This window comes from Trachemys scripta, chromosome 8, assembly GCF_013100865.1.
Source record: "Trachemys scripta elegans isolate TJP31775 chromosome 8, CAS_Tse_1.0, whole genome shotgun sequence".
In the NCBI taxonomy this organism is placed as follows: domain Eukaryota; kingdom Metazoa; phylum Chordata; order Testudines; family Emydidae; genus Trachemys; species Trachemys scripta.
The window spans coordinates 36439836-36463542 of record NC_048305.1 but is presented as its reverse complement, the minus strand read 5'-3'; the positions used below and the strand labels follow the sequence as shown (position 1 = coordinate 36463542).

Below are 23707 nucleotides of genomic sequence, written 5' to 3'. Positions count from 1 at the left end.
CCTTCTGGAATCTCTCCCATCTTCCATGATTTTTCAAATATAATCACTAATGGCTCAGCTATCTCCTCAGTCAGCTCGAGTATTCTAGCATGCATTTCATCGGGCCCTGGTGACTTGGAGACTTCTAACTTGTTTAAGTAATTTTTAACTTGTTCTTCCTCTATTTTAGCCTCTGATCCTACCTCATTTTCCCTGGCATTTACTATGTTAGACGTCCAATCACCACCAATCTTCTTGGTGAAAACAAACAAAAGTCATTAAGCACCTCTGCCATTTCCATATTTTCTATTATTGTCCCTGCCCCCTCACCCCGCATTGAGTAACAAGCCTACCCAGTCTTTGGTCTTTTGCTTCTAATGTATTTGTAGAATGTTTTCTTGTTACCCTTTGTCTCTAGCTAGTTAGATCTCATTTTGTGCCTTGGCCGTTCTAATTTTGTCCCTACAAACTTATTTGTTTATATTCATCCTTTGTAATTTGACCTAGTTTCCACTTTTTGTAGGACTCGCTCTTGATTTTTAGATCACTGAAGATCTCCTGGGTAAGCTAGGGCAGTGTCTTGCCAGACTTCCCATCTTTCCTAAGTAATGGGATAATTTGCTCTTGTGCCCTTAATGATGTCTCTCTGAAAAACTGCGTACTGTCTTCAATTGTTTTTCCCCTTAGACTTGCTTCCCATGGGATCTTACCTACCAACTCCCTGAGTTTGCTAAAGTCTGTCTTCTTGAAATCCACTGTCTATTTTGCTGTTCTCCCTCCTACCACTCCTTAAAATCATGAACTCTCATGATCACTTTCACCCAAGCTGCCTTCCACTTTCAAATTCTCAACCAGTTCCTCCCTATTTGTCAAAATCAAATCTAGAACAGCCTCTCCCCTAATAGGTTTCTCCACCTTCAGAAATAAAAAATTTTCTCCAATACTTTCCAAGAACTTGTTGGATAATCTGTGCCCTGCTGTGTTATTTTCCCCAACAGATGTCTGAGTAGTTGAAGTCTATCATCACCACCAAGTCCTGTGCTTTGGATGATTTTGTTAGCTGTTTAAAGAAAGCCTCATCCACCTCTTCTTCCTGGTTAGGTGGTCTGCAGTAGACTCCCTACCATGACACCACCCTTGTTTTTACCCCTTTTAACCTTACCCAGAGACTTTCCACAAGGCTGTCTCCTATTTCCATCTCAAACTCAGTCCAAGTCTATACATTTTTTATATATAAGGCAACACCTCCTCCCTTTCTTCCCCTGCCTGTCCATCCTGAGCAAGCTGTACCCTTCTATACCAATATTCCAGTCATGTGTATTATTCCTCTAAGTCTGTGATGCCAACTATGTCATAGTTGTGTTTACTTACTAGCATTTTGAGTTCTTCCTGCTTATTCCCCATACTTCTTGCATTAGAATACAGACATCTGAGATACGGATTTGATTCCCCACCCCCAGTTCGGTCTTCTCTCCTTTATCCCTACTATAAGAGCACATGCTCTCCCCATATTCTGACCATGTTTGCTGATTGGATGTGGATAGAAATTTTGTATCCGCACAGGGCTCTAGAATGCAGGCCACATGCCTGAGACCAGAAATTTGTAGCAAGTAGCATACAGTGGTCCATGCATGCGCTGTTGCCCTCCTTGTGCTCCAAAAAGAGGGCATAAAGGGTGGTATGGACCAATACCTCTCCAGTTTTCTTACCATGAATCAAATAGGATCCAAACCAGAGGGGAAGGAGAGTGGGTAGAAGAATACAAATAAGAACCACACATCTCAAAGAACCTCAAGTTATGGGTAAGGAACCTCCATTTCTTCAGTGTTGGTCCCTAAAAAAAAGAAAAATCCTGGCCTGCCTATGAAAACTGAGGTGGTCTGAAACTAAATTTTCTTTCTAAAAGAACAGTGCTTTTGTAATTCACTAGTGAAGCATCACAGCAATGACTAAGTTTACCTTTTTTAAACAAATATAATTTTAAAACTGCTGTTTCAAGCATGGGCTTCAATAAGCAACTAAGTGGTTGTTTAAGCAGCTTAATAAGGACACTGAAGACTGGTAGACTCAAGTTATTGTAATGATACCTTTCAATATTGTTTTTCTACAAATAAGTCAATGTAAGTAGCTCCCACAATCAGTGTGGCTGTGTTGTAGTGAGAGAAATTAAGAAATTCAATTTCAAAGTTTCAACAGGTTACTATAAATAAAGTTCAGAAACTGAGTGAAGTTCAGGCTTCCAATCCCCTGAGCTACTTGTAAATTAGTGAAAGAGCTATAGGCAGTGGGAGAGGGAGAAAGCTAACACCTTAAACCTATTGAAGAAATGCAAGGAAAGTAATAAGCAGTGCTGATGGACTCCAAAGACAGCCCCAGCCTAGAAGGTTGGAGACTGAAAAAGGTTCAAGGGTGGAAGATCCACAAGAATGCTTTAGCGCTCCTCAGAAGGACTATTATTAAGCAAAAGCAAACCATAATTAAGTTTTGAACACAACTTAAAAAAATTAATTGTTAGATCCCTGAAGCTGGCAGGTACACTGAAGCAGGAATTTTAAGCCTCCAGATGACTGGCAGCAGCAATCATCAATAACCCCAAAACAGCAACCTAACTTACTATTTAATGGACATACTATGCAGAACACAACAAAACACAACCCAGGAGTAACATGGGAAAACCATGGAAGTGGCCTAAAAGGCCAACAGACATTTACTAGGATGTGGAAGCAGGGATATGGTATAAAATTCCAATATACTCTGCCCTTTGGGAAGGCATTTGTTGCACATTTAGTCTAAATTTGGAAGGCTGTTCTGTAGAAAGAATACCAAAATGATCAATAAGAAAAAAAAAAAACAATATAAATGGGCAGCAGCAGTTAATGCCCATGAAGTTTAAAATGCAGAGAGAAGTAGTCCCAAAAATTTCGAATCCAGTACTGGAAACTCAGGATTCTGGGACATGAATGAAGAATAAGACTGGTAGAACTAAAAGACTAGACAAAAATTATACCTTGCAGAGTAATGAGCCCCATGGTGCATTTTGCCAAGGGCAAGAGAGTGAACTCTTACAAAATCCAAGAATTAGTTAAGTATTTAACTAATGGATGCATTAATATTCCTCTTAAAGTAACTAGGACAGATGTTGCAGGCTTTCAATCCTCCTTTTGACTAGTACCACCAATGTATACATATCTTAACACTTGTAAAGCATTCTTCTTGCTTTATATTAAGCACATAACTTTTTTTCTGCAAGAAAGGTAAAAGTAAATGCTAAGTTTGCAGTTAAAATATTTTCATGCACAAGATACACATGAAAAGTCTTACTAAATCAGCACCAGCTTGAAGCAATACGTCTGCAACGTCAGTATGTCCATTTTCACAGGCATAGGTCAAAGCTGTGTCTCCTGTTGCTGTTGTAGCATGGACATTCGCTCCTATAAAAGCAACATAAGTTGTACTGGTTACTGTAGACGTCCTCTCACCCAAATATTTTATCTGAGTGAATCCACTAACAATTCAACCTAAATAAAAGCAACAGATCTTCCTTCCATGGCAACTGAAGCCATGTTCTACTTACTGCCAACAGCATCGGGCCTAATAGGGAAAAAGACCTGAGAGACAGAAGTAGAATCAGGAATTTGTGGCAAAGGAAGGTTGTGGCACATCTGACAGCAGTTAAAGTGCTGAACAAAACTGTTCAACTCACTCACTGCAGTGCTGATTGGCAGCAGCATTTCCCCCCCCCACAGTGCTGAAGATTTCAGCTCGTAAATCCATGTCTGAATTCAGGCTTTGTTTCTTTTCTGAAGTCTTGTTCAACAACCTAGAGTAGGGGATAGCAAACTATGGCCCAGGAGCTGCATCTAGCCCTTCATACATTTTAATCCAGCCCTTGAGCTCCCGCCGGGGAGCAGGGTCAGGGGTTTGCCTCGCTCCAGCCAGGGAGCGGGGTTGGGGGCTTGACCCGCTCCGTGCATGCCATGGCTCCACGCGGTTCCCGGAAGCAGTGTCATGTCCCCCCTCTGGCTCCTATGTGTAGGGGCAGCCAGGGAACTCTGAACACTACCCCCACCCCAAGTGCCACCCCCGCAGCTTCCATTGACTGGGAACCGCGACAAAAGGGAGATGCAGGTGCAGCACCTGCGGACGGGGCAGCGCGCAGAGCCTCCGCATAGGAGCCGGAGGGGGAACATGCCGCTGCTTCCGGGAGTTGCTTGAAGTAAGTGCCGCCTGGAGCCTGCACCCCAACCCCCTCTTGTGCCCCAACCCCCTCCCCCAAACCTGATCCCCCTCCCACCCTCCGAACTCATCGGTCCCAGCCTAGAGCACCCTCTTGCACCCCACACCCCTCATCTCCAGCCCCACCCCAGAGCCCACACCCCCAGCCGGATCCCCCTCCCACACCCTGAACTCCTTATTTCTGGCCCCACTGCAGAGCCTGCACCCCCCAGTTGGAGCCCTCACCCCCTCCTGCACCCCAACCCCCAATTTTGTGAGCATTCATGGCCCACCATACAATTTCCATACCCAGATGTGGCCCTCAGGCCAAAAAGTTTGCCCGCTCCTGACCTAGAGTCTATTAACCTATGCACATTATCCCCAAACCCAGTTACTACAACACTTTCCTGCAGCGTGGGAGACCCATGCTCAAATCTTTTCTCCACATCTGGCAGAGGGAAGAATTGAACCACAGTTTCCCACATCCCAAGAGAGTACCCGAACTACTGGACTAAAGGTTTTAAGAGGTCTTGTTCCACCCCCTAGGATTTTTTTTTTTTTTTTTTTTTTTTTTTTAAATTTACTCATTTGTTTTTGTCAAAATGCTCAAAATAAAAACAGGTGTTTGGGTTTTTTTTAGTCTGGTCAAACCGAAATGTTTTGATTTTGTCAGTTTGATCAAAAGCTATTCAGCAAACAACACAAATTCACAAATAGTTACAGGTTGAATAAAACCGCATTTTTCACAGAATAAATTATTTGCCAAAAAACCACTCAGCTCTAGTCAGTAGTGTACCAAAGCAGTAGTACTGTTAATGTTATTTGTTAGAGTGCAAGCTTAATGACGACTGAGTACATATTTAGTTTTTGGCATCTATTGGATGGAAGCAAAAGCCTCCTGGATGGTTGGTCTGCATAACTGATACTGTTCAATTTAGGCAATATAAAGATGGAAAGGAACGCAGAATGTCTTTTCTCTTAAGTTGTTTCCAATCTTTTAAGGTTTTGGTAAGATGGAGTGTGCCCTGCTGCAACTTTAATTGCCAGTAAGTGGCGTTATTTCCTGATTTACACCTTTTTTTTTTTTTTTTTTTTTTAAGGCTAGCATTTTTTTAAGCTAAATCTCCTATAAATCAACCTGTGTCATTTATATCAACATACCTGCTGCCAATAAATATTTCACCAATTCAAGGTGTCCCTCCTGAGCAGCTTCCATTAAAGGTGTAGAGCAACCAAGTTCTATATCAGCTCCTGCCTTAATAAGGAAATCAGCTACTTCAGAAAATCCTCCACAGCATGCCAGAGTAAGAGCTGTTTCTTGTGTTTCTTCTGTCTGTGCATTTATATTTGCTCCTAGGGAACAAATTATCTGTTAATTTGTCTGGCCAGACAAGTAAATCATATAGGCACTCATCTTCCCGCTTTGCCCCTATACGGTAGCCCTTAGCAAGAGATCACTGTAGGATAGTTCTACGTTCTTCCTATACAGCAACTGTCAAGTCACAACCACATGCTAAATACTGAGCCATTACACACAAACTAGCGAGGTCAGTACTTAACCATTCAGAATAAAAAAAGACTATCAAAGAATATGTAATTTGAATAACTACTAAAAAGATGTAATTTACAGTACAGTAATTTATAAGATGAAGTTGTTTTCTTACCCTGTGCCAGTAACAGTGCTACCATCTCCTCATGCCCTTCACGTGCAGCTTCCATCAGTGGAGTATAACCTTCATCATTAACTTCTTCAAGATTTGCTCCCCTTTCTATCAGTAGTGCGGCTAGTTCCACATGCCCACCACAAGCAGCTAGTGTAAGTGGAGATTCAAATGAATCCGCAGGCATATTGACTTGAGCACCACTATCTAGAAGCAAACGAGCTACTTCCACATGTCCATCCTAAGAGCAAAGTAAAAGTTAAAAAGAAATGAAATCAGAAACATCCTAATTTAACAGGGACACAATTGTTACAAATGCTATCATGCAAGTCCATTTTCAGACCCTGGTAAGATCTACTTTCAAGAAGATTTCTGAAAATTAAAACAGTGTGTTTATCCTACTTAGAAAAAGAAAAGATTTTTTTCAAACTAAAAACCTCATACAACATTAATAATGGCAACACTTTTGCATAATAATCTGAAAACTACTATATTTCACCTCCAATCAACTACAAATTGTGTAATTTAGAAATAAAAAGTCAGATCCTTTATTTTATATTATAAGAGCTCTGGGGCAAGGACCACACCTTTTGGGCACTATGATAATATGGCTAGTAAATAATAATCCAATACACAATTATCAGACAGAGTTTAGTATGGTGAGTAATCCCACCAAAATCAGTAATGACTACTCCCAATAGTAAGCAATTAATCCAGTAAAAAATTAGCTTTTCCGTGATTGGTTTATCACCAGTATGGACAAATAACTAGCAGCTTCCATACCAAGGAAGAAAAGTAACTATGGAGAAGTTAAAATGTGTTACAACAAAGAGGCAAGAGGGGAGAAACCGGTCTCCTTTCCTTCATTCTCCCAAACAGCTGTTGGGATGAGCAGACCTCTTCACAAAGGCAGAAGACCTAGGGTTGTCATAGAAGAACCTGAGAACTCACCAACTGAAGGCTATGTCAGCCAATATATGTAAATACACTTGGTAACATCTCAAAAATGTAACTGGGCTCAGGTGGTGGCCTGGAAGAACTTGTCCACCAAAGATTTTTTTATGCCCTGACTGGGGTGTGGCTTGGATAGAAAGCTCAAAGCTTCTCTGAGCAGGGGAGGCCAGCAAATGAGTACTAGCATTGGACAAAATCTGACTGAGCAAGACCTGGATGTTTTCTGACTTTGCAAGACCTTTAGAACAGGGACCAGCATTTGAGGAATGGTTTGGGAAAGGTAGGCCTTGAGTATTTGGCAAAGGGTCCACAGAATGCCAATGGACCTGGAGTCTGGCCTTAGGGTTGGGGAGCAAGATATCCTAGTTAAGGTGGAAGACTGAGATTACAATGGGAAGATAGCTGTGGCACACTTAGAGAACTTCTTTTTGGGGAGGGATAACTCAGTGGTTTGAGCATTGGCCTGCTAAACCCAGGGTTGTGAGCTCAATCCTTGAGAGGGCCACTTAGGGATTTGGGGCAAAATCAGTACTTGGTCCTGCTAGTGAAGGCAGGGGGCTGGACTCAATGACCTTTCGGGGTCCCTTCCAGTTCTATGAGATAGGTATATCTCCATTTATTTATGGAAAATGAGGCATGGGGGTTTCAAGATGGGACTGAGCTCCTACAGAGTCTCTAACAAAGTTGAAGGCACAGGAAACAGTGGAATAATGAAAGTAGGTTCAAATGCATCTGAGCAGAGGATACTTTTTACTTGACTTGGCTCCAGCAAACAGTGAGACTTACAGGGGCCTACGGTAAGAGACTACTTTAGGGAATCTGATTATGAGAAGAGAACCCCAGTCAGAACTCTCCTATAGAGCAGGATGTTTGTCTCCACTAGCTAAAGTTCCTTTGGCTGACAAATGGTGTCAGCAACGAGTGTATCTGAAATCAGTCCTGAGTGTTGGTTACACTTACTATTAAACAGCAATTGTGTTTGACGCTGTTTCAGGAACTACAGCTTACAACGTTCAACTCAGTTTATCACTGGCTACACTTGCAGTTGAACAGTATTCAAGCACTGGGAAACAGGTGCAGCTATTTCCAATACCTGTTGACAGCAACAAGCCTTTTTGCTCATATCGACAAGGCATCTGGATACTAGCAGAGAACACATTCTCAAATCATTATGGAAGAACTCCAGATGGAGATAATAATGGATCTCCAGGCTACGATCCCATGGAAACTAAGAGAGACTTCACCCCATAGAAAACAAAGATAGTACCCTTCTTTCAGTAACAAAAGAGGACCCAGTTGGTAATCCATATCTTAGAACTGAGGGAGCTTTCATAAGCAAGGGCCTGAGACTGAGGCAAATTTGGTCAGGATAAAGGATAAGTCTTTGGAACAGCTGAAGACCCATGAACTAGACCCATCTCAGATGCTCTACACTTCGTTGCTGATTCATGTAAGTTCCCTCTACGCTGCATGGCCGCGCAGCAGGCTATTAAGAGCTGTGTATCGGGGAGAGGTGTTTCTCCCCCAGCCAAGCTGACACGCAGCGGGCAGGAGGTGCCTCTCCCCCGGCCATGGACTGCTGTGGTGAGAGGGATCTGGGGGGAGTCCTCTCCCCGCCGCAGCCCTGGGGCAGCCTTCACCCCAAACCCCTCATCCCTGGCCCCACCCCAGAGCCTGCATCCCTAGCCAGAGCCCTCATCTCCCACACCTTCTCTGCCCTAGTCCTGAACCCCCCCCCACCTCCACACCCCAAATCCCTCATCCCCAGCCCAGCACCCACACCCCTAGCCAGAGCCTCACCCCCCGGCAGCCCAAATCTCTACCCCACCCTGAGCCTCCTCCCACACTCCAAATCCCTCAGCCTCACCCTCGCCACACATCACCTCCATATTGGTGCACATAACAAAATTCATTCCGCACATGGATGTAAAAAAATTACAGGGAACACCAATCGGCAGGCATCAATCTTATTTCACTTTCTGCAGCCCCTGTTATCAGTAAGAGGCGAGGAAAAGGTGTCAACTCCCTTCCCCACTAATGACAGAGAATGCATGCCGTATTCAGGCCTTGAGGTCCAAGTATATAGGTTACAGTATCTGGGAAAGTTGTAGCTCAAGGGAAAGAGGTCCAATGAGCGAGGCTGAGAACAAGTGATTACTTTTTTGAAGACCAACTAGTGGCGGGACCATTTTCTTGAAAGAAAATACTTTCAGCTCATCCAGACTGACGGATGTCTGCATGCGCAGGGCACTGAGGGAAATTAGTTTTCTCTCCACCTGGTGAACGAGAACATTGGATTTTGTCTGGAAGGAATGCTCTCAGCTTGAGCTTGATGATTCAGCTAAGCCAATACAGTTGTGTGGGTTTCACCTGATCAGGACATAACAGACAGCGGATCTCAAGGGCCTCAAAAGCCAACCTGATGGATTCCTGCTTGTGAAGGAACACTCAGGTTTGTTTGAGTTTGTAGTTCACTAATGATTTCCTCACTGAGGAAGTTAAGCCTGCTTCTCCTTAGGGGAGAAGCAGACCTTTGATAACTCCTTCAAGGTACAGTGTAAACGGCTGGGTGCACTTAAAAGTAAGGACAAAGAGAAAAAGCTAGTAGGTGATCTCACCTCCCCAAGGATGGCTCTACATTGCTCTCTGGGCCAAGGTGGAGGTGTCCAAGACACTGACCTCAAGAGGGTGTAATCTTGGCCATATCTTTGAAGGCATTAACACCAATGATGCGCATAGAGCGGTTCCTGTCTACCACAAATTACAGCATGAAGCGAACGCTTTGTCTGGTTAGATCTCAATGAGCCACTGTATGGCTGTTCTAGAGGGGTAGAAGGCATAGATCTGTGCACCAGCAGTTTGAATTATTGTATAGCACACCCCCTCCCGCCTTCTTCTACCTTCCTTCTGGGAGGCAGAGTCCCAGTGGTTAGAAGGGAAGAGAATGAGTCCCATTTTGTGATAGCCAGAGGTCATGGAAGTCAGGATCCAGGCTGAAGAGCCCAAGGAGGTTCTTTGGTAGGTACTCCTGGGGGAATTCTGCACCAAAAAATTAAAAATTCTGAGCACATTTCCAAATTCTGCAAAATTCTTCATATTTTGTCAAAATAACACAATATAATCACACCAGTTTCAATTATTTTTGGCCATTTATTTCAAAATACCTGTCAGCAAGTACGTCTGTAACAATACAGACGACAAAAAAGATTCAGGAAATGTTTTTTGACAAATAGATTCCTTACTAGGCATATTAATAAAGAATTCTGAGTAATAATTCATTTAAACTATAATACTGAACCATATTTCCTGCACCCCTCAGAAGCAGTGCAAAGACTTTGGGGAATCAGAGGTAACAGAAGAGCTGAGGGAGAGGGAAGTAATTGCTGGGAAGGAGCTTGGGTGTGAACTTGGAGAATTGTTATGTATGGTTGGGAAAAGTATGGAACATTTGGGGGGGGGCAGGGAGGGATTGTTAGGGAGCTTCACTCATGCAGACCCTGGCTGTCCCCTAGCCTCTCCCATTCAGTCCGGCACATCTGCCCATCCCTATGTGTCCCTGCACCCCGTGTCCATATGTGTCCCTCCACCCCCAGTCCCTCATCCCCCTGAGGCTCTATACCCCCTCCCCCATGTATGTCTGTGCCCCCACTCAGCCATCCCCCATGCCCAGCCCCATGTGGCCATGCACCCTCTCCCCCATCCCCCTGTGGCCCTGCGCCTCCACTTCCATTCAGCCCCTGCCCCAGTCTACCCTCCCACACTAGCCCTTATGAGCCCGTCTATGACTCCCCAGCAACCCCATGCTGTCTGCCTCCTGTTATCAGTAAGAGGCGAGGAAAAGGTGTCAACTCCCTTCCCCACTAATGACAAAGAATGCCTAAAAGGCACAGTGAAGAAGGAAGGCGCTCTCTCTTCCCTAGCTGGCCAGGAGCTGCTGCTCTGTTCTACTGCCATAGCGCCCTCTGGGTGAGCAAAAGGCGGAACTGCAGCAACTTTCCAGCAGAAGTTTTTCTCTGTGCAAAAAATTAAAAATATGCGCAGCTCATTAATTATGCACACACAGTGGCATAGAATTCTCCCAGGAGTGGGTAGGGAGGACACTGAATCAGATGAGGACATGATCCACTTCATGCAATATTTGCTATACAGCAGTGGACAGGAAGAATCAGTATTGAGGTTCAGCCCTAGAAGAAAATAAGGCGCTTCACCTCATTTGGATTTCTGCTCCTCCAGAGAGATTAAGGTTTTTGTTAGATAGGAGATCAATTAACTTCACTGTTCCAAAATGGCCCTAAGGGTTTTTGGAGGAACAAGAAAGTGAAAGGACACAGTGAGCAAGTCAATCAAATTCTAGCTCACCCTTTTCAGAAGACACCGTACAGGAGGAAGGAAAGGATATAGGATGATGTTCCTCTCCACCTCTAAAAGTAGGAAAGGGTCCAAGGAGTGTGCTTGCTGTGGACATGGAGCTTTGAGTAAGCTTTCTTGGAAGGAAGGTGTAACAAAGTTGGAATTTTTAAAAATATTTTTACAATGCATGTGTGTGCCTCAGTTTCCTCCTACACCTTGCATGGTTACCCAGTGGGGGGGGGGGGGGGGAAGGATTAAGTCTGCTCAAGGCAGAACATGAGACATAGGTGTCTCACCTAGCTGTCCGCACCATTAAACAACAAGCTTAAAGTGATCCAAATCAACAGAGGATCCATGAAGACAGACACCTCAATGACTGAACAATTCACACCTATCAGCAGGAAACCCTGGCCAGTGAGATGTGTGAACTGAGATTGAGAACAAAGAGGAAAAGGTGTCAGGTGATGCAGAGAAGGACAACTCTTTGGAGGGACTCAGGAGCTCACCTGGGTGGACAAAGGGACAAGAGATGGAGTTGAGCGGGAGTCAATCTCAGCTTGACTGGCTCATCATGGCACTGGTTTGACTGGGATGGAGTATGGCTAAGCTTCTGCCTCTCGCTGATGACATAAGGACTTTCAGATTCTGTATGTCATGTGACTAACAAATTGTTATCTTGTTTTGAAAAGGCTGCCTGTGTCACTGTAAATACTGAGAGCAGTATGCCCTGAAGGGGTACAGTACAAGCTTCCAGCAAGTCTGGCATGGCATGGATTCACTGGAAGTAGTCACGGAGAGAGACAGGGATTGCTGATGCCAAAGGCCCAATCTTGGAGGCCACAGGTCTGTCCATGGACCTGTGTGGGTCCTTGGGGCCTGGCACATTAAAGCGATCACTCCCAGGAGACTGGCAGGGGCATAGGCTAGACCTTGTGACTCCGTGACAGAAGGCAAAAGGTAATTTGTTAGTGAGACCAGGGAGGCTGCAAAGGCCTGATCCATCCAGGCTTTTGGGCTCCTGGATTAATGGAATCCCTTGTGGTGACAGAATAGGGAAAGACTTACCTTCAGCATAATGTCTCATAAGATCATAGTTGAGTCTAGGCCCTCCTAGAAGTTTCTTTAAAGGGGTTTTCAGGAAAAGGGGGAAACTTGGGAAGAGTTGTGGATATCCAAAGACTACGAAGGGCCGTGGAAGCAGAGCATTCACCAGGTTCAGAATTGCTCCTACTGTTGCTTGGATCTGGTGGCTGCAGCTTCATGTAAGACCACAGTGGAAATAGGGCCAGAACTGGCAGAATGGGCCTACTGCCAAATACAAATGAAGGGCACAGAAGGGGCATTATTAGCACTTCCTAGATATTAGAAAGAAGTTTCCTTTGTCCTCTTCTGTTTTATGTTAGAGCCAGAGCTTCAACGATGCCTGGAAAATGTCTCAGCAGAGGCAAGAGAACCGAGGAAGCTTGTCTGCACACCAGAAGAAACTAAATGCAAAACCCCTGTATTTGGATTTGCTAGCACTTGTCTGACAGATGAGGACACATCCATTTATCAAAACTTGTGGCAGTCAGACCGTAAAATAAAAATGTCAAGTTTGGTTTAGCAATATCCTGATATTTAAATATGGACCAATATTTCCATTCTTATATTCCTTTTATGAATCTTCTCCATCAGCCAGTTGTCAGTCTGGCACCCTATCTTACCAGATGATGACTAAGGCTGAGATTCTGTCATGGATTCCGTGACTTCTGCAGTGGCCGGTGCAGTTGGCAAGCAGCTCAGGAAGTCCCTGGGCCAGTTGCACTGGCTGCTGCTGGAGCAGTCTCGGGCCACCGCACCCAGCAGGAGAAGTTTGGGTGTGGGAGGTGGCTCAGGGCTGGGCGGCGCTTACCTGGGGGGAGAGGGGGGCATCCCTGGAAGCAGCAACATGTCCCTCCCTAAACTCCTAGCTCCACATGCTGCCTCCGCCCACAGCTCCCATTGGCCGCAGTTCCCGGCAAATGGGAGCTGCAGAGCTGGCAGCGCACGAAGCTAGGAGCTGAGGATGGGACATATCGCCGCTTCTGAGAAGTCAGGTAGGGAGCCTGCCAGCCCTGCTAATCCCCCCACCAGCACCAGCGGGGGTCCCAGGCAGCCCCCCGATCCCCGAGCACGAGCACCCTCAGCACTCCCAAGATTTAATCAGGGGCATAGCACAAGTCGTGGACAGGTCACGGGCCGTGAATTTTTGTTTACTGCCTGTGACCTGTCCATGACTTTTACTAAAAATACCTGTGACTAAAACGTACCCTTAATGAGAACACTGCATCCTGAAAACCAACCTGCAGTGATTCTCTCTAAAGAGGTCCCTATTTTGTGCGTGCGTGTTTGTGGGTAGGGGGGCGTGCTGTACCCTCCTTTCTCTGCAGGAGTCACAACAGCCCCTATCCAAAGGGGAAAGTGACTTATCAAGGGTGGTGGGTGGCTCACATATGGGGCAGCTCTATCACTGAAGGAGCCCATGGCTGCTTGGAGTGAACCAGGGCTCCTCATGGCAATGGTCAGAAAAGGAAAGTGGGTAGAGAAGCTGGCTGTTGTGGGGCTGGACTGCACTCCCCACCCCCCACCCTTGATCACTCCGTGGATTAAAAAAAAATCTTATTAACCAAAAAAGGCTTGCTTTGTTCTACCAACCCCCTTTACTCCTTTCTCATCCCCAAACAAAATTGATTCACTAAATGCTATTTACCATGCAGGCCTCCATTAGGGCTGTGTGCATCTCATCTGTTTTATGTTCTTGATCAGCTCCAGCTTCAAGCAGAAAACGAACCATATCTAAATGGCCTTCAAACACAAAACAAAACAATGTTACAAACATTAAGAAAGGGTTTAGTCAAAATATCATAATTTAGGTTTTTGTAGTTTGCCTTTACAAGCCTATCCAATTATAATTTCTAAGTACACTGCTATTGTGGCAAAACACAAGATGGACATTCAACTTATAACAGTGGTCTTACCTGGAAGATTTTATCTTCTGGCTATGCAAAGTTGATAGATTGATTTTTCTCCTTTCAGCATTTTTTTTTTTTTTGGCCAATCTAGAAGGTAAGAAACCTTCCAGAGAAGAACAGTATGAAGTTATAAACTTAGCTTGAAGTTTTTACTACAATAACTTTCACAGGAATATTTTTATGTACTGTCTAAAAAGATCAGATGCTGTATTGTAAAAGCTTCAATCTAAAAAACAGAGTTGCCACAACCGTTCTTAAAAGCTTTGTTCAACCTCACTCAAATTAGTTTTATTTCACTTACATCTATGGAGCTTTAACATTTTTCTTCAATGCAAAAACAAGTTTATTTAGGTAATTTGCTGATGGATTTTATCCTCTCAGCATGCAGGCAAGGAATGTTTTCCCTATGTTACAGAAGGGGAGTAGAAGACATAGGGTAGGTTAAGTGATTTCCCAAGAAGATCATACAGGAAGTCTGTGGTTGACCTGGGAATGAACACCCAGCCCAGAGTCCTATTATATCATTCTTTCCTACACGAGTTTTACTTAATTACAAGAAGTGCTAAGGATATTATCCTTTTTAGGTATCAAAAGTCTATTCCAGGGCTAAAAGTTCTTTATCATGCAGCATTTCATACTGTTGCAATCTACCATTTAAAAAACCCTGGTATCTGAATTTAAGTTCTTATTCAATCTGTCCAACTACCATCAATATTGTTCGTTACCCCAGACACAAAAATGTAGGGGGATATACTTAAGACACCACAACAGCACCTCCACAGTTAAGAAAAAGAGAGTTTCTAAGAGATACCAGCACCCACTCCTCCCAACTGTAAGAGGAAAAGCAGCTGAAATTTTTGCCTGAAGTGTATTATGATTTTTCTTAGGTGAGAGGAAAATGTTTTGGAAAGTATGTCCTATCATCCTAATACAGAGTTATGGAACTCGTAACTTTGAAAACTGGCAGATTTACCTTTGATAAATCTAATTTCATAAAAGATTCTCAAATATAGATGGTTAAAATTTTTAGTTTAATTAAATCCTCAATGGTGCACATAAAAACTCTTAAAATTCAGTTTGGGGGGAAATTTTTGGAGTTTAATACAAACATTTCAACTTTCAGGAGTTGCATGAAGGTCTCTGCTAAGATAATGACTGTGAGACCTTAAGTTTAATTTTTATTAAGTGTCTGTGAAACTTGCAAACTGAATAAAAGAAATTGTTGGAATGGAAAATTAAGCCCAACATTTTAAAAAAGTCAGTACAACTTATTTAGGTGCCTGAACTTCCGAAGTGCTGTACTCATCCCACTTAAGCCAACGGGAGTTGCTGGATATTGGGCAGTATGAAAATCAGGCTGCTTATTTAGGAGCTTAAATATGGACAATCTCAATTTATACACTGTTTCTGAAAGACCTGGCCTGAGAGTTACCCCCGTAATATCACTGTTAGCTCACATAGCCATTTCTCCCGAAAAGCTTTCAACTTTTAATAAAGTCTCTAATTTTACTTTTCCCTTGACAGAATTTTTATATCACCCAATGTATTAAAAAAGTTAAGTAGACTTGGACTTCAGAAAAAGTAAAAACTATTGGATCCCACTTATGGCATGCATGTGCCTCATGTGCACGAGACCCATATCTTTTGACCAGCAACATCCATTCAGGCTGTGCCTGTGCTTGTGCACCTTCCTGCATCCGAGGGCACATTGGGAAGAATGGTCCCGATCAACTCTCAGTTCCTTTGATAATTCAGAATCCCAGCTAAGTTGGACTCCAAATGGGGCTGGGATAGAGGGTAGGTCATGAGATCCACATGCACAAAACATTTAGAAGATCCACAGTTACAACAACATAAGTAATCATGCTCTTTGAGTCTTTGTCCATGTAGATCTCACTTGTGATGATTCACTAGCAACTCCATGAGCACTATAATAGGGTCCATGAAGTCCTATCTATGTTTATCTAAATTAGGATTGAAGAATAGCTCTCTCAAATTTGGCATCTGATCTAGATGCCAAATCCAGGGTATAACATATTGTAAAAGTATAAACTAAACTCCATGTAGCTGCTCTGCAGATTTCAGTAAGGAATATCATTAAGCAACCTGAAAGGACTGCTTGAGCTCCAGCTGAGTGTGCCCTGATTCCTGAAAGGAGGGGTAGACTTGATAACTGGTAGGATACTTTAATGCACGAGGTAACCAACCTGCATATCTGAGAAGAGATGGGTTGGCCCTTGTGACCCAAGAACCTCTTTGTGCCAACTAGCAGAGGGCATAGAGTTTTACAGGGATCCCCTGGGTCAAGCATATGCATATTAAATTTACCAAAACATGGCTCTTGGTAGAGATCTCACATGCCAGTAGCCCACTAGTCAGCATTATCATTTTGAAATCCATGTATAGGTAACGTTTAACGACTTAAATATTTCTTCTGAAAATTAAGTTCTTAATGTATGAGAGTTAAGGCAGGTCACCTAAAGGTGATAAACCTGCTCCTGTCAGGTCAGAGGGAAGAGATGTGTATCTCTCTCTCTCTGGCTAGTCATACATATACTGTCCACTTCCCAGCGGAAGCCTATTTGCATTACTGAAGCTAATGGAGATTGAGAAATCACATGAGAGCAAAACTGCAGGAAAACAAAAAGTGCCAGGGGTATCTTGTTTACAAGCAAAGAGCCTGTCTTATGAAAGGAGGGTCTAAGCCAACCTGGCTGGAAAATGCTGCAAAGACTTGGGTGAGCTAAACTTCATTAGACAGAAAACTATCTTGTTAATCATGTCTAGGTTCCAGAACAGGGGTTCTCAAACTGGGGGTTGGGACCCCTCGGGGGGGGGGGTCACAAGGTTATTACATGGGGGGTTGCGAGCTGTCAGCTGTCAGCCTCCACAGCCTCCCAAACCCCACTTTGCCTCCAGCATTCATAATGGTGTTAAATATGTTAAAAAGTTGTTTTTAATTTATAAAGGGGGGGATCGCACACAGAGGCTTGCTATGTGAAAGGGGTCACCACTACAAAAGTTTGAGAACCACTGTTCTAGAATGTGTGTTCTATTTTACATGTAATCATTTGTTTCTAACACTGCCACTTGCTGCTTCTCAATTCTCTATACTTTGTTAAATAAGCTTTTACTTGTTTTCACTATAAACATATCTAAGTGCTAGGTCTTAAATGGTGCGGTCATCCAAGATTTAACTGGTAAGTTGTTGTGACTGTTCCTTTGGGAGCAGTGAATCTGGAATTCTGAGAGTGTCCGGTCAATGATGTTGATGGATACTTCAGAGATACTCAGGGGGTTTGGAGCATGGCTATCACTAACCTGCAGAGGAAAAGTGGAGCCTGCGTGGATTAAGAGGGGAGTGCTTATGTTGCCTGTGCTACTAGCTGACAATTAGTAGCACAGGCATGGCTTCCTCACACAAAGGGGAAGTGGTAGCAAGATGCCTCAAAACCCTGGGACGCGTAACAGCCCTAAACTGTTTTTCCAAGTGCCATGAACAAACAGGTGATTTTCTAAATAGCTTTGTTCTATCTAGGTAATCAAGAAGGGCTTGGGAAACATCTAAGGTGTGCAGTTTGGCTTCCCCGAGTTTGAGTGAGGTTTGAGGAAGAAAGCTAGGAAACAGATGGTTCGGTTTAAGTGAAAGTCAGACACCTCACATTTTTCGAATAAATTTTATCCCTGTGGAATACCATACGAGGAGTATATGCCATGGACCTCACAAGCCCACCTGGCTGAGATGATAGCTACCAGAAAGGCTGTTTTAAGGGCGAGATGGTGGAGGGAGCACTTAGATAAGCATGCAAAAGGGGCTTCAAGACCCATCAGAACTACATTAAGGTCCCATGGTGGGGTAGGCTCCCGAATGCAGGGAATAGGCCGAACCAGTCCTTTTAGAAATTTTGAAACAGTGGAATGAGAGAACTGTTATATGTTTGAATGGGAGAGTGACATTCTGAAACAGCAGCTACATGAACCTCGATAGTGCTGATCGTGAGACCTGATAGCTTGAGCTGGAGGACAACCCAATGTTGGTGATAGAAAATTTCAATGGATTGAGACCTTATTAGAAATCACAGATGGACATCTCTTCCACTTTGATGTGTGGACTGATTTTGTAGAGGGTTTCCTGTTCTGTATTAGGATTTCTGTGGAACAATCCTTGTCTGATGCATTCAACTAGCCAACTTCCAAGCAGTCCGATATAGAGATATGGGTACCGGGTGGAAAATTAGTCCCCTACAATGGCTGTTGCGGACAGATGCAGCAGAAATTTGAGTCAATACTGTCTTGCCTAATAAGGGACTGTATCCATCACTATGGCCACATCCTGCCTGATGTTCCTTATGACTCTTGGCATCAGGGGAACAGAAGACAATGCATAAAGACATTGAAACCAAAGAATGAGGAAAGCATCATGGAGGGACACTGGCCTGGTACTTGCTCCGGGCCAGAAGAGAGGGCAATTGTAATTTTTGTTGATGGAAAATCAGAGCACATCATCTTGTCTGTTGAGGAGGTGGTGTCTGTCAGGATCGGTACTGTGATTCCTTTCAGAAGTGGTACAAATTCGCTGCAGATTAGACAAATTGCCTTGAGTTTCAGCACTTTAATATGCAGTGAGGACTCTTAACTAGATCAGAAATGAGTCTGTAGCTTGTTTAGATTCCTCTCCACTAGCCACAGAGGCTTATGTAGTGTGTTGCTGTGGGAGGAGGGGTTCAGAATGATACCACTTTGCACACAATCTCTGGATTTGCCACTAGTCCAGGGAAGATAAAACGGGATTTGGGATCTTGAGATAAGTATCCATATAGTGTTAGGTAAGCTCGTAAACCAATCTGAGGCATCCTTGGAGAGGGCACAAGTGAAGTCTGGCAAGAGGTGTCACACTTAAGTGGACAACATCATGTGGCCTACGTTTCTCGCGGTTATTACAGATCAGGGATGCTATGGGCTGAAACCTGTTCAGAGAGAGTTACGATTTCATCAGCTTGGAATATAAAAGTTCCTTATAAATTCTATGGACTGAGCAGACGTGACAGATGACTACTTTTATTTCACCTCAAGTCCTGGAGAGTGCAACAGGTTGAGGTCTCTGGACAGGCCATTGGATAATTCCTGGAGGATTTCCCTCTCAGAAGCCAGTTACCCAAGTAGAGGTAAACATGCATTCCTTATGTTAGATGTGCTGTCACCACTGCCAGACATTTTATGAATACTTTTAGGGCTAGACAGGCCCTGTACTAACAGAGGTCATATCCTACTGTGATCTGAAGATATTTTCTGAGGACCAGGTGAATAGCTATGTGACAGTAAGCATCCTGAAGGCCAAGAGCCACAAGCCAATCCTGAGCTTCTACAGACAGAATGATGGAAGCTTCCCTCACCATTCTGAATTTAAAAGACTAAAATTCAAGTGTATGAATTTCTTGAATCACCTAGGTTGCGTCCCACTCTTCCGGAAATAAGAAAATAGCAAGAATAGAAACTTTGAATTCCTGGGTTACTACTTCTAATGGCTTCTTCCTTCAGTTGTTTCTCATGAGATGGGTCCCCCAAACAGGGACATAGAAGACAGATCAGCTGGGGTCAAGGACTGAAATTGTAATCTCAAACACCCATTGGTCTGAAGTAATCCCAGTCTATGCCTGAGAAAAATGGGTAAGGTGGCAACCAAAAATGGAGATGAGAAAAAGGAAGCTGTGGTAGAACTGGTACATGGCTCTTGACTTGAAAGTCAGACTTGTCGATTGGATGATGATGCAGGGTGGGTGGGTAGGTAGCAGAAGAGGAGGGGGCTGTCTGGTGGGTGAATTGAGACTAAGGGCATGTCTTCACTAGCAATGTTATTAACTAACTAAAACGATTATATATATATATATAGGAAAATGGATGTACCTTCTCTTGCACTACAATATACAGAGTATTTTCTGTTCTCCCTAGCAACTCCTAAAGGACTTGTAGTCTTCAATAAGTGGTATAGGGTAGGAGGTTTCCAGTGGATATTGTGGCAAGTCACCTTCTTCCATTTCCTCAATGTACTCTCTTCCTTCCTGTTTTTCTTGATCTCTGAGGGTCTGCTTCCCTAACTGGGCTAGTAGGTATTCTGACCAGGAAATAAAATCTGGTGTGCTCAAAAAAGAGACATGAGGAGAATAAGTCCGTAGATGTCTCGTTGGAGAAGACCATGGAGCCCAGGAGGCCCAAGGTGGTGGACCAAAGGGACAGGTTTTGAGTCTTAAGGTGATGTCTGCCAGAGTAATACTGGATACTTCAGAGAGGTATGTCTGGATATTCTGCAGGGAGAAAATCTCATGGTGGGCCCTAAATTGAATCTCTGTGTCAGAGGGTGGGATATATATTTATTGGGAATACCATGAATCTGTACATTTTATAAACTCCTTAAATCACATAAATCCAGATACAGAAATGGAAATGTTTACAAGGTCTTCAAGCTCCATGACCATCACCAGAGAATCCACACAATCCTTATTTGGCTGTATCTGACTTCATAATGGACTCTGAATGCAAGTGGTCTCTCACTAATTATTACAATCCAAGAATTTAAATGTCTACTGACATTTGGTAGAATTTAGGTTCTGTGAACCATGGAGTTCCTTTTCATTCAAGGAACTTACATACTCTATAGGAGAGTAATAAAATTATTAAATTCAGTCTTCATCTGCCACATCTCCCAGCAAGTAAAAAGGAACCTAACAGCAAATGTTTCCTGAATCTCCTAGAGTTTGAATTAATAGCTCAGCTGCACCCATTTTGTTTTTTAAATACATATACATGTACAAAAAAGAAAGATTTTACTTGACTTTTTGGAAAGTTTAGGAAAATACTTATCAAAGAAAAACAGTGTTAAAACAGAAAAATACTTGAGAAGTTAGAGTTTAAAAACAGACTAAATCATTCCTAAAACCAAACTTCGTAGAATTCTGGTTGGAAACTTTAAAACAAAGCATTTTAAGAAAGCTAAATGTCTGCAAGTCAGGAAATTGAGTTTAAGTTCTACAACCAGCCTTACTTTTGAACATGTAACCTCATCCACTGTCTATCAGTAAAGCCACAAGTCTCCTTAATCCCAATTATTTCCCCCTATACTTAGATTTTCAACATGAGCCAGGACACTCCATCTACTGACCTGCAAACCAACACGTGTTAGTAGGAGAACCTAATCACCTCCAAATCCATATTCCTGCTATGCTCCAGAGATATCTTACTTCCACGCTTAACATAGTATCAAATAAGCAACACCCTTCCATGATTTGCCATATAATCCAAATCGAAGACATCCACCCACTATACCAACCTCATTAAGACTCCACCATTACAGATAAGCATTATTACATATTTTACCACGTATTGGCTCCAGATGCCTAAGTATCACATTCACAACTGGGGTGCTAGTACATTCTCTATAAAGGAGAGACAGACAGCGTGTGTATAGAACACCATCATTTGCAACAAGATTCAGAGTTTAGAAAGATGCAGTTTTTGTTGCAATAGAGATGGCCACAACAAAACATACAGTTGTTCTTATGCTGTATCAATGTCATTGGATGGAGGGTAGGTGGGGTATGTTGAATACGAGAAAGTTGCAAAAGGGGGAGGGACTGCTCAGTGGTTTGAACATTGGCCTGCTAAACCCAGGGTTGAGAGTTCAATCCTTGAGGGGGCCATTTAGGGATCTGGGGCAAAAATCTGTCTGGGGATTGGTCCTACTACTAGATGACCTCCTGAGGTTCCTTCCAACCCTGATATTCTAGGATTCTATCTCCAGATTTCCTGACTTTCACATTTAAGCTTACTTTAAACTCCAGAATTCTAATTAGGCTCCTGATGGTATTTTTTGAACCTTGACAAAAATTGTCTGGGAATTTTAGTTAGATTCCAAGCACAAAATCTAACAATGTCATGTGTGTAATACAAGGAACCTTAAAAAAATAGAAAAGGTGAAAGTCACCTAAAGTTTCTTCACAAATGAAGATTTAAATACCATACCTTTATAGCATGCTAATGTAAGTGCACTTTCTTTGAACTCATTGGAATGAGTGTTGATTCCTGCACCATATTCCAGAAGTACTCTTGCAACTTCAACATGACCTGCACTGGCTGCTTCCATTAAGGGGGTATGTCCATTTTCATTATGATCTTCTATATTAGCACCTGCTTTCAATAGCACTTTCACTATGTCAACAAATCCCCCAGCGCAGGCATAAGTGAGTGCTGTGTTCCCTAGGAGAAGATAAAAAGAACATACAGTAAGTAACCCCTTCCTCTTTCCCCTAATCCCAACTGTAAATAAATGAAACCAAAACCTATTTTAATCTACCCAAGTATTTATACCATAAATCAACCTAGCAGACTTTTGCATTTCTTTCACCTATGATTTCAGGTGAGGTAGAAGATTCAGAAACAGATTAACAATAAGACATAACTATTTTACTGAAACATTGCCCTAGTTCTAAGACTCCTTTTATCAGCCTAAACCTTTTACTGGCCTATGTTATTGTCTCTAGAAGACCTAGAGACACTCAACACCCTTTTATCTTTCATCTCATTCAAATACTATCATTCCTGCTTTGTTTGGCCTCTGCCTTCAGTAAACTATATGCTGGTAATCTCTCTCAGCCAATACAGTCAAGTTCTGACAACTGGCTCACACTTCCCTCAGCATTTTTCACCACATGCCTAGTATTTATGTAAATGATCTAACCGTTCATTATTTTTTTCTGTCTTTTCCCCTAACCCATCATATTCTTCCTGTATAGAATGTGTTAATAAAGAAAGCTTCCTATATTTCTGGATGCCCTTGGTATTCCTGCATCACTTGGTTTCAAAAATTGGCCACATTTTGTCTATTAGCAGTATCTCTCAGTTACTGCCTAGATGAAGTTTAGCTTATTTTTAATACTACTCTTTCACCTTCCCTAACCTCCCCAAATTCAACGTTTCTGAAATACCTTCAACAGAGGGATGGGTTAAGCCCTGGTTTACTTGCTCAAACTCATTATTTCTACCAGTGACTTATAGTATCCTTGAAAATTTCTGGGTTTCATTTTCAGGAAAGCATCCTGGTTATCTCAAGCACCTGGAGTCCATTTCAGCAGACTTCTGATCTTCAAAAACAGCTCATTTTCCCTCTTCAGAACTCTTGCACCAGACAAGCAAATCACAGATATAAATGCCTCTAATTATGGCATAAATTACACAAGGGGCCACCGAATCATCTACTACTACTTCCTTCCTCTAGACCACTAGTTCTCAACCAGTGGTACACAATATGGCTGGGGATATACAGAGGTCTTACAGGGGGGGCACATCATCTCATCTAGACATTTGCCTAGTTTTACAACAGGCTACAGAAAACACACTAGTGAAGTCAATACTAACTAAAATTTCATACAATGACTTGTTTATACTACTCTGTATACTATACAATGAAATGGAAGTACAATATTTATAAAATAAATCAATTGGAATATAATTATATGGTAAAAATGAGAAAGTAAGCAATTTTTTAGTAAGAAAGTGTGCTGTGAC

General features: G+C 42.8%; 1 protein-coding gene across 16 annotated transcripts in view; it reads right to left on the bottom strand.

Annotated features, from left to right (window-relative positions):
• Nucleotides 1–23707, bottom strand: part of LOC117881771 (ankyrin repeat and KH domain-containing protein 1) — a 192066-nt gene that overhangs the window by 81531 nt on the left and 86828 nt on the right. For all 16 annotated transcript variants that reach the window (XM_034779449.1, XM_034779435.1, XM_034779438.1 and 13 more), the window contains exons 6-10: nt 22166–22399; nt 13888–13982; nt 5859–6096; nt 5356–5547; nt 3301–3410 (exon numbers count right to left, since the gene is read on the bottom strand). In XM_034779449.1, coding sequence (XP_034635340.1) covers nt 3301–3410; nt 5356–5547; nt 5859–6096; nt 13888–13982; nt 22166–22399 — 869 coding nt within the window. The remainder of the gene's footprint in view (nt 1–3300; nt 3411–5355; nt 5548–5858; nt 6097–13887; nt 13983–22165; nt 22400–23707) is intronic.